This window comes from Trypanosoma cruzi, genomic scaffold, assembly GCF_000209065.1.
Source record: "Trypanosoma cruzi strain CL Brener 1047053516707 genomic scaffold, whole genome shotgun sequence".
NCBI classification, from domain to species: Eukaryota; Euglenozoa; class Kinetoplastea; order Trypanosomatida; family Trypanosomatidae; genus Trypanosoma; species Trypanosoma cruzi.
In genome coordinates, this window is record NW_001849554.1 from 48833 (window position 1) to 58246 (window position 9414).

The 9414-nt window shown below is 51.6% G+C and overlaps 5 protein-coding genes and 4 non-coding genes across 9 annotated transcripts, besides 8 other annotated features; all 9 read right to left on the bottom strand.

Annotated features, from left to right (window-relative positions):
- Positions 1 to 2225: part of a sequence feature (areas merged during assembly that could not be assigned to a particular haplotype. This can correspond to areas where the two haplotypes were merged or to regions with more than two copies in the genome that were merged during assembly.) that runs on past the window's edge.
- Positions 65 to 90: a microsatellite.
- Positions 216 to 1211, bottom strand: Tc00.1047053508173.230 (hypothetical protein, conserved; the record flags this gene model as incomplete). The annotated part of the gene is made up of 1 exon (XM_813185.1): positions 216 to 1211. One exon carries the CDS (start codon positions 1209 to 1211, stop codon positions 216 to 218), a length of 996 nt encoding a protein of 331 aa, XP_818278.1.
- On the bottom strand, positions 1624 to 2466 carry Tc00.1047053508173.240 (hypothetical protein, conserved; the record flags this gene model as incomplete). The annotated part of the gene is made up of 1 exon (XM_813186.1): positions 1624 to 2466. One exon carries the CDS (start codon positions 2464 to 2466, stop codon positions 1624 to 1626), a length of 843 nt encoding a protein of 280 aa, XP_818279.1.
- Positions 2226 to 2730: a sequence feature (areas merged during assembly that could not be assigned to a particular haplotype. This can correspond to areas where the two haplotypes were merged or to regions with more than two copies in the genome that were merged during assembly.).
- Positions 2501 to 2598: a sequence feature (A-rich).
- Positions 2731 to 9414: a sequence feature (areas merged during assembly that could not be assigned to a particular haplotype. This can correspond to areas where the two haplotypes were merged or to regions with more than two copies in the genome that were merged during assembly.).
- Positions 2780 to 2801: a microsatellite.
- Positions 2823 to 5372, bottom strand: Tc00.1047053508173.260 (hypothetical protein, conserved; the record flags this gene model as incomplete). Its single annotated transcript, XM_813187.1, has 1 exon — positions 2823 to 5372. One exon carries the CDS (start codon positions 5370 to 5372, stop codon positions 2823 to 2825), a length of 2550 nt encoding a protein of 849 aa, XP_818280.1.
- Positions 6047 to 6982, bottom strand: Tc00.1047053508173.264 (hypothetical protein, conserved; the record flags this gene model as incomplete). The annotated part of the gene is made up of 1 exon (XM_813194.1): positions 6047 to 6982. The coding sequence occupies one exon, from the start codon at positions 6980 to 6982 to the stop codon at positions 6047 to 6049; it is 936 nt and encodes a 311-aa protein (XP_818287.1).
- Positions 7226 to 7296, bottom strand: Tc00.1047053508173.274. The gene has a single exon (XR_008255501.1). It is a non-coding gene; the product is annotated as an H/ACA snoRNA, TC6C1H4 (small nucleolar RNA).
- Tc00.1047053508173.284 lies at positions 7675 to 7761 on the bottom strand. Its single transcript, XR_008255502.1, has one exon. It is a non-coding gene; the product is annotated as a C/D small nucleolar RNA (snoRNA), TB6C1C3 (small nucleolar RNA).
- On the bottom strand, positions 7802 to 7878 carry Tc00.1047053508173.294. The gene has a single exon (XR_008255503.1). It is a non-coding gene; the product is annotated as an H/ACA snoRNA, TC6C1H2 (small nucleolar RNA).
- On the bottom strand, positions 7928 to 7997 carry Tc00.1047053508173.304. Its single transcript, XR_008255504.1, has one exon. It is a non-coding gene; the product is annotated as an H/ACA snoRNA, TC6C1H1 (small nucleolar RNA).
- Positions 8370 to 8407: a microsatellite.
- Positions 8665 to 8711: a sequence feature (A-rich).
- Tc00.1047053508173.270 (surface protease GP63, putative) lies at positions 8792 to 9414 on the bottom strand (the record flags this gene model as incomplete). Its single annotated transcript, XM_813188.1, has 1 exon — positions 8792 to 9414. A coding segment is annotated over one exon (623 nt), but the record flags the coding sequence as incomplete, so codon positions are not given.

Sequence of the window (9414 nt, forward strand, 5' to 3'; positions counted from 1 at the left end):
CATACAAAAACAGTAACAACATGGGAAGCATGAGCAACCCCGCTGCATGGCAACATTAATGTGGAAATAAAAAAAAAAAAAAAAAAAGAAGAGAGAGATACAACGAATATAATGCAGTAGAAACGCCGGTTAGGCCAAATCACACGCCGAAACTCCAACTCCAGACATCATTGGATCCTCCTCCTTGTCGTTGCCTGCACATTTGCCCCCTTCTCTCATACAAGAGCATACTCAGTGATCCTGTTTGTGTCGTACATCGCAATAAAGACTTGCGTTCCGTCCGCTCTGAAGGCAGCGCCTGTAGGCAACACGTTGGGGACATGTTGCGTTGCGATGGGCTCGACCAGTGTAACGCCATTCACTGTACTCTTTGGCATCGACCACACAGTGAAATAACCGTCCTCCGCTCCGGAAATCACCGTGTTGGTGGCAGTACAGAACGCCAGTGTGTTAATCCAGCGCGAATGGGCGCAAATTTCCACCCGCATCTCGCCCGTGCGGCTATCGAACACCTGCAACTTCCCGGCCCCGTTCGCGGCCACTGCAAAGTCCCCACCACTGACTATCTGCACCGCCGTCACACACTCCGACGTTTCAAAAAAAGCAAACGGCTGTTTGTCGCGGTCCCAAAACAGCAAACGGCCCACGGAATCCCCTGTGACGGCAAAAAGCGGGGAATCATGAAACGGATTCAGCCGTGCCGCAGTAACTGCGTGCTCCATGTGTCCCTTCACTGCCGACTGGACTCGAAACGGCGTATTTGGCGTTGCATCAAACTCCGCAAAAATCACGACCCCTTTGTTTGTGCTAACGAGGACGTATGCGACGCCGGTAGGCGAGGAGACAATGTCACCGCAACAGCCATTGCCGTTTGAACCATTGTGTGGCACAAGGCCTAGTGGAGACTCCTTTGCCCAAAGCTGTGTGGCCGACTCTGTAGTGATGAGAATGAGAATAGAGTGATCAGGATGCAGCAGTCCTATAGGCGCAAGTGTGGCGGTACAATGTACAATCATCTCCTTCTCGGAGGTTCCAATTGGAAGTACATGAGTCTTCTTTGCTTTGATGTCCCTGACAATACAATCCTTCCTTGAGGCGTACACCAGCGCCCCGCATTCTTCAACAAAAGTAAGGTTGTTGTACAACAGCGAAGGCGGCAGACTACCCCCAGACAACGTGTGTTCCTCAACGCTCAGAAATGTGCGAGGCATCGTACACACCTCGTCTCTAGAGGTGTGATATCGACAAAGTGATGTCTCCTCCCCTGTGGTGTGGAATAAAGAGGATCAAAACAAGAAAAAAAAAAAAACACACAGAGAGCAACAGATTGTGTGTGTATCTAGGTTCCAATGATCCATCATGCAAAGTGAGTAAACAGAGAGGCCGCACTGAGTTTTTCCAATGAGATGCTCAAATAACAAACGATGGGAAAGGGAAAAAAAAAATTATAAAAATGTGTTTCAAAAGAACGAGAAAATAAACTCATCCCTAATAAATTCACGCCTTTTCTTTTTTTTTTTTTTTTTCTGCAACTCCGACTTCTCGCTCTACCGACTACCGCGCAACCGTCAAACACCAACAATTTTCTTTTTGGTTTGTTTGTTTGTTTGTTGCTCGCGAGTTCTAAACACGCAGCAGCGAAAGCACCACAATGACGACGCCAACGCACTGCAGCGCCACCAACGCGATGTACACCAAAGGCGCCGACGAAAGAAGAGCAACAGGAATGTCTAGACAATTGCTCGGCGTCAATGACCCCACAGTTTTGTTGTCACTCGGGCTGCGGCTCTCCTGCCCCACGGGAGCGGGCAACGTGTGGCATCGCGCGGCGGTCTTCCAGTCCTGCACGGACAACGCCGGAATGCATCGCCGCACAAAAGACTCTCTGCCAAAAAATGCCTGCAGAGAAAAAGGCGTCGCCGTGTCCACCTCTTCATAGCGAGCATGAATAGGCAGCAGAAGAAGCCCTTTCGCCGTAGGATTCCGCTTCTTTGTTGCCCCTTCCCTTGACGACAGCTGTCTGAATGTGACGCGCACGCTGTTCACCTTGTACCCCACAAGGAAGGCAGGCGCTTCAATGTCAAAAAAAAACGTCGAGTTGATGTCAAGCGGGGTATATTCCCTGGTGACATCTTCACCCAACGCGGTGATTGAGTAAAGCTGCTTCACCTCTGCCGCGTCAAAAAAAAAGGCCCTGGGAAGCTCAAGGAAGACGCAAACCTCGTCATAGTGTAGCGGAAACTCCACGGCTAAATGCATGTGATACCCGGCGCCACGGAACCCCCATCGACACTCGTCTGTTATCGCCTGCGTCACCGTCAACCCCGCGTTGCTGTCCGCCGCAGCGGTAGAAGCAAAGACAGTATGAAAAAAGAGGTGCAGGCACACCGTTACAACAAACACACACCTAAAACAAAAAAACTTTTCGTGCACATGCACTGACGGAGAAACACAAAGAGGCATCATGCCGGGGGCGCTAGACTTAAACGGTCACGCTGCTAAAAACGCAACAAAAAAAAAAAATGACAAAAAAACGATACACAGAAACATGCAACAGGCAAACACAGAGAGAAAAAAAAAAAAAAGGACAAAAAATAATGTTCAGTAAAAACAAAGTGTGTCCACATGGCGACAACGCATAGCCATTCCACACGACACTTTCTCCCCTCTCAGCGCTTCTCTTTATTGACTAATAAGTTGCAAACATTTTATTGTGTGTGTATTTGTGTGCGCTTGTACCAAAAGCCATAAAAAGTGGCGATTTTCTGATATGAGAGACAAAAAAAAAAAAAAAAAAAAAACAGATGGGGACCAAACTAAATTTAAATACGATACTCCGCCTCCAGTTGCTTCCACTGCTCCAATATTGCCTCGAGGCCTTCAATATGCGACTTCAAGTTTTCCTCATCGGTATCTTCATCGTGGGGAATAAACAAATTGCCCTCAACTGCTTCATCCACCTGCATTGCCACGCGCACGTCACTGGCCCATGCAAGGTCCTTTTCAACGTCCTTTGTGACGTCTGCCATAGTGGCAGAAAAGACGCAGGGACGCCTTTTACCCCTGAAGCAACTCGACCGCTCCTGTTGCAAAGTGTTAGGCCGCACAGACTCTCGACGATGCGACTCCGCCATCCTCCGCGACACCGGGTCAACCCGCGGCCTGAATGTACACGCTTGCGCTAGTTCCTTTTCCACTTCGTGACGCCGTGACTCCGCACGCTGTTGCCGCATTCGCAACAGCCGCGCGTTACGTTCCTCAAATTCCGGTGAGACAGCAGGTGGGACAATGCCCCTGAGACCACGTCTGAGAGGCTTGCAATGGCAACTGCAGGATTTTGAGGAAAACGATAACTTGCGGTTTGTGGCTGGAGTCGGTGGTTTTGGCTCGGGGCTTCTCTTCTTTCCACCCGCCGCACCCCAAAGTTTTTGACACGTTCCATCTTGATGGGAGACGCCTACATGCGGCACGGATGTAGTGGTTGGTGCCGATCTTTCGGCCGTACGTTGGCGTTGGCGGAGGCGCTCCGCAAGCTCCAATGATCGCCGACTCAATTGTGGCTTCATTGCCCGCATTTTCTCCTTTTCCTCCTCTCGCTCCTTCTCCACTTGCCGCCTCAACTTATCTCGCCGACTTTCGTCTCTTTCCCACATTGAGCGCACATATTCCGTGATTTGCGTGATGGTGCGCCTCGTTTTCGGTTGTTGATGCTGCTTCTCCGCCTCACGCTGTCGAAGCTGTTCCCGCTTCTTCTCGCTTTCTTCGCGGTAGCGCATAAAACGGTCATAACAACTGTCTTCAACTGCATGCGGCCCTCCTTTCCGTTGTGTTTCGCTTTCAGATGCCTTTCGTCGCCCAGTCGTGCGTAGGATGGTCGGTTTAAAGCTCGGGGCATACTTTTCCTGCAGTTGTTTCAACCATGACTGGCGGGCGGCCGCGTGCTGCGTCGAACTTTCCATGACACCGACACGCTTCCTTCTCCCCACCATTTCCTTCAGAAGACGTTCCGATGTCACGTTGACCTTTACGACGGCACGTCGTCTTGTCTCATCGGCAGACTCAAGTTGCGCCGTGATGGACTTTATGTGGCTCGCCCGTAGCGTTTCCCACTCCCGGGAGGCCTCCACGTATTCATTGAAAGAACGCGGGCCGCGCCTTTCTGCGTACAAGGAGACCTGTGGAGTGTGGCGTCTTTCCTCCTCCTCATTGAGCTGCCGTTGACATTCCTCCGCCTCCGCCTCCCGCTGTTTCCGCTTCGCCTTACCCCGTCGCAGATAATAGTCAAAACACCGCGGCGGTGGTGGGCATTGGGTCTCCTCAGCTGCCAAAGAAGACTGCCGTGATGCTGCAACAACAGAGGCCACTGCGACCACGGGACATCCCTCTTGAAACAATTCCGCTCCGTAGGGCGGTAACGGCGACGGTGATGATGACGATGAAGATGTTAGTGGTGTGGACCGTTGCTCCATTTCAGACTGTCCGAACTCTTCGATAGAAGATAAAGGTTCATTTTCCACACGAGGAACCATAACAATTTGCGGCAACTGCAAGGCAGTCCCCCCGCTAAACACCCCAAACGCATCAACCGAGTTCATCACTCCGTGCGACGTGTTGTCCTGTTGCTGTGGCGGTGACAGTGGCGGCAGTGGGATCTCAATGTTGGTGGAGGAGAAAGTAATGGAAAAGCTCTCATCGTCAGGAAGCAATATACCATTGTCGCACTCATCCTCAGTCTCCAAAACAATAGAACTGTCCGCAGCGGCATCAACAATACCATCGCCTCCCCGAGGACAAATTGAACCCTCCAAGTTTTCCGATAGGGCCACTAATGATGATAAGGCAGACTGCTGTTGACGGTTGTCGTCGTTGCTGCTTCCCTCCAACGCGTCAAGCGGCACCTCCCTCCCCTCTGCAGCCGCATCAATTATCACTACCACTTCCTCGACTGCCACTGCAGATTCCATTGATCCGTGGGGAACGTACCGAACCTCCTCAGAAGACGTCGTGCACAATTCGCACTCAATGGAAGGTGAGGTAAGTACTTCCCGCGGGGTACTCAATGATGTATATAGAGCCGCGCCAGGTTCCTGCAGCCGTGTTTCGCCTCCGACGGCAGTCTGGACCATGTCCCTTATGGCATTCCCGTCGTCCCGCACCAGCCAGTCGGAGGAAGAGGTTGTCATGCAAAACGGAGAAGAGGCAGGAGGCGGCAGCACGGGCGGTAAATCAACCTCCCCCGCAGTGCGTATTTCCTCATTTATCCAGCAGGAAGGGCGCACATTCTTCGACTGGTACCGTGCGACTTTGTTTTTGGGGCGCTCAGCCTCCTTCGCATCATTCCGCTGCTGCAAGATATCATACGCGTACATCATACAACCAACTCTCCGCGTTTTCCCCGCGGATTTCCCGTTCTCGCAACTCTCCTTTGCAGCGCCAAACGCGCACCCCAAGCAGCAAAAAGAAAGAGGAGAAAAATATTGATCAATGCCCGCTCAGCCGCCGACAACCGGACCCACCCTCTACCCTTTGTGCCAAACAAATAACAATCAAAAAAAAAAAAAAAGGAGAAAGAGATAAAGGTAAAATACCGCAAGACATCACGCAAACGCAAAAACGCATTACAAAACTCAAAGGGAGCAAGACACCAAACACAACCCCCAAGAAAAAAAAAAGAGAGGGGTGAGTAATTATCGCCTTATCAGTCATAAAAGCCTGCACATATCACCGTACCCAGTTTGCGCCGTTCTCTCCCTTTGGTTTCTTTTTTATTTTTATTCTTTTTCCTTTCCCCTTTTCCCCATTGTTACCGTTGTTGTGCTTGCTCTATTTCTATTTCCTTTTCGGCTAGAGGCGCAAATAAACGTCTGGTTTGCACATCACTCACGTCAAACACCTCCCACTCCTCCCAACCAAACGACCGCGCACAAATATAAAAGGTCATGCATAAATCGCCATGGGGCGTGCATACAACAAAACAAAAGTATCTTGAAGAACGGAATCCCTCCAGCCCACGGTCCGCACGGCTTCGTTTCCTTCGGTAAATCCTCTACGCCTTCTTCTCCAACGGTGTCCGACGCCCGTTCCCTCTCTGCGCACCGCTCTCCTTGCTTCTACCACCGCTACTGCTGCGTGTGCGCTCCGATGGTTTAACGCCACGTGAGTGGCGTCGACGAGTCACGTGCATGACGACAGAGAACTGCGCAAATGCCACTGGTGCCACAGCAATGCCCACAATCTCGCCCCAATATTCGCCACGTGCACCAGCCACCGCGCGTCCCACAGCCGATCCACAAACTTTTAACACTCCCAGCGTCACATGCACGGCAGATCTTTTCAAAAAACCACCGGATCCTTTGCTTGAGCCGCGGGCCAATTTCCGCATCACACAACACTCAACCGCATCCACAACCACATCACTCAGTAGTTGAAGTGTGCTACGTTTCATGCAGTCCTCGGCAGCGGCTAGTGGAGAAATGGGCATGTTGTATACTCTCAACTCCGATTGCGTTGGAAGCGGGCCAAAAAGTCTGGAGAAAAAAGGGGGAAGGCGAAGAAATTTCACCAAATCCGCCACGTGAATTTGATGCATCTTCGGGTACATATCCCACAAAAACACCACCGAGTTGCCATACGCCGTGTTGGAGTGAATTAATAGACATGCAAACCCGGTCTGAACCGCCACACGGGAAACAGCGTCCGCAAAGATAAGAAATTTCACCTTTCCTGCCTCTTTCATAATACCCAACACCTTCGAGAGGGGCATATCCACCCCTTCTGCCACACATTCATCCAACTTCATCTGAATATCGACCATCGTCGGTAGTACAAGGCCGACACTCAACGCCAACGGGGTAGTGTTCTCGGCAAAACGCTTATAAACGATGGATCTCGAAGTGAATCCATGGTTCGGAAAAACACGTCCCTTTGGCGCAAAAAAGTAATCCCGGCCGCCCAATGCGGGCACGCTAGCAACCTCCGTCATGCCAGAAACCAGATAAAAAGATACAACTAAAAAACCCAAGCATCACAAAAAAGTAAAAAAAAACAGCAATTAAACAAAAAATTCATTGTAAAAATATGCACCCCACTTTTTTATAAGTGGACCTCAAAAAATCCAAAATAAAGATAGCTTTCCATTTGTCCATCGAAATGACAGCACCTGCCAAAAGTCCACTATGCGTTCAGAAACCAAGAAATTACAAGAACCAAATAAAAAACAAAAAAATCTAGCCTCAATGGGTATCCTGTGAAGCGACATCGATAGATACAGCCACCAAGGGACCTCTAACGTTGAGGGGTGTGAGGGTTTCAGTGCGCTCTCCCACGGGCAATTCCGTTTTTGGTAGAATGGCCAGTCGTACTCCACAAAGGTGCAACCCGCGGATTTCTTTTTATTGCGCGTACGCGAGCCCTACGCCTACTACTCAGCGGGTTTTGTCTCAACACACGCAGAATCAGGCGTATAATTAAAATCACACAAAAATAACAATCATAACAGAGAATTATAACATGAAAACTGTCAGTACAACAGGATTAGATATTAAACGGAGGATGCGGCACACAGCCCGGGGAAGCACACTCCGGCACGACAGAGGAGGCGAGGTGGTGCACCGTGGCACAGAGAGACAGAGAGGGAGAAGGCGGCGGAGAGGGCTGTGGAGGGAAGGAGCGAGCCAGTCCCGTGCCTGTTGTGGGTGGCTGGGTGCACGGAGATGTAACTCATCGTCACGGTCATACAAATGCCTCGATTGATCGCATCATGAAGTCGTCAGCCGCCCTGTGCGTTTCACGCCGTCGGTGCTGCTCTTGCGGGCCCGATTGAGACAGTCACGGCACAGAAATGATGATATACGGCCGCCGCCTCACCCACGGAGCACGCTCCACTCACGCACGCTCAGCACTCCTTCCCCTCCGCGCAATGGCCGTGGGATCTGGGGCAGCACAGGTGCAGGCGAAGTGATCGTTGCAAGCACGGCGCCTGTGTTTTCGCTGGCCGTCAGCATCGGAGGCGGCACTCACACCGCAGAGGTGCTGGTGGCAGTGGGGCAAGAAAAAACGAACGGCCGGTCCATCCCGCGAGAGGGCAGCCAAGTAAAGCATCCTAAGCAACAAGAGAGGCAACAAAAAGAAGAAACAGGCAATCGGGCAAGACCCGCCTCCACTCCAAAAACACAACACAGCTACCGCCCCAGAGCGCTGACACATCCCCAGTGAGCCCAACAAGAAGGAAGTAAAACACCCGCACATTCATTCGGTGTCCGTCCACAAAAGAGAAAAAAAGAAAAACCTATTATCAGGTGCCTCCGCCATCACCGAAAAAAGACTTCTTTCAAACCCTCGGCGCGTTTTCACGGGATGTCGCAATGCGCAATAATAATAATAATAATAATAATAATAATAATAATAAAAGAAAACCATTGGGAAATGGGGAAGAAGTCAGTTCCCTGCGCTGTCGCTCCGCCAACACGCCTTTGAACACACAGATGCACCACAGCCAGAGGGGATGCATGGCTTCAGCACCGGTCATTTCCAAAGCAAACGTCCTACACACACCTTACATAATGTCCTCCGCCGGGCGGTGAGGCCAATGAGAAGTCACAGGCACTCTTGTAGCCGGGAGAGGGCGAAAAGACTTTGGCTCACCGCGGCAGAAAACAAAGCAATAAAAAACATAAAAAAAAAAAAAACAATAGAAAAAAACATGAAAAAAATGTCTGAGCTCCTATAGCAAAAGGATTCCAAGAGAGGCCCAATGGAGCAGGGGAGGTGCGGTGTCGGCAACAGGTACGGGTCAGGGTGCGACAATCACCGTGCCGATCACAATGAGGAGAAGAAGCGGCGCAGAAGTGACCGCCAAAGCGCTGCTCGCATCACTGTGCTTCAACATGGTGAGGCAGACATCGCTGAACAAGGGGCATCTTATGCTGCCCGCCGTGAATGGCGCCGGGGGCGTCAGCGTCTGTCCCGGTGCACAGGGATGCCACTCCTCGCTGCCCCTGTACCGCACACTTAGCGTGCCCTCACCACACCTCAACTGCACGCACACGTCACCAACAACCGTACTGCCCATCCGGAGGTTCTCCCCAGTCAAGCAGCGCGAGGACGGGCCAACAACGCTCCCAGGCATGATGGCCTCGTCGCCATCCATGCATCCAGTGCCATTCATTGGCGCGATGAAGGGGCAGTACTCCATCATGGCCCCTCGCCTGGAGCCCTGCTTGGTGGCGAAGTACTGGAACTCCGGTGGGATGTTATCGTCCTGGTAAATTGCGCAGGTCCCCAGCGACTGGCGATCAGACGTGCACCGCAGAGTGGCGTCGCTCGAGTCGGTGCAGAACATATCAGGGTACAGCGTGGCACCGTCCGTCACGCACTGTCGGTCAGCAGCGCGCAGCCGGCTCCGCTGCCCCAGCT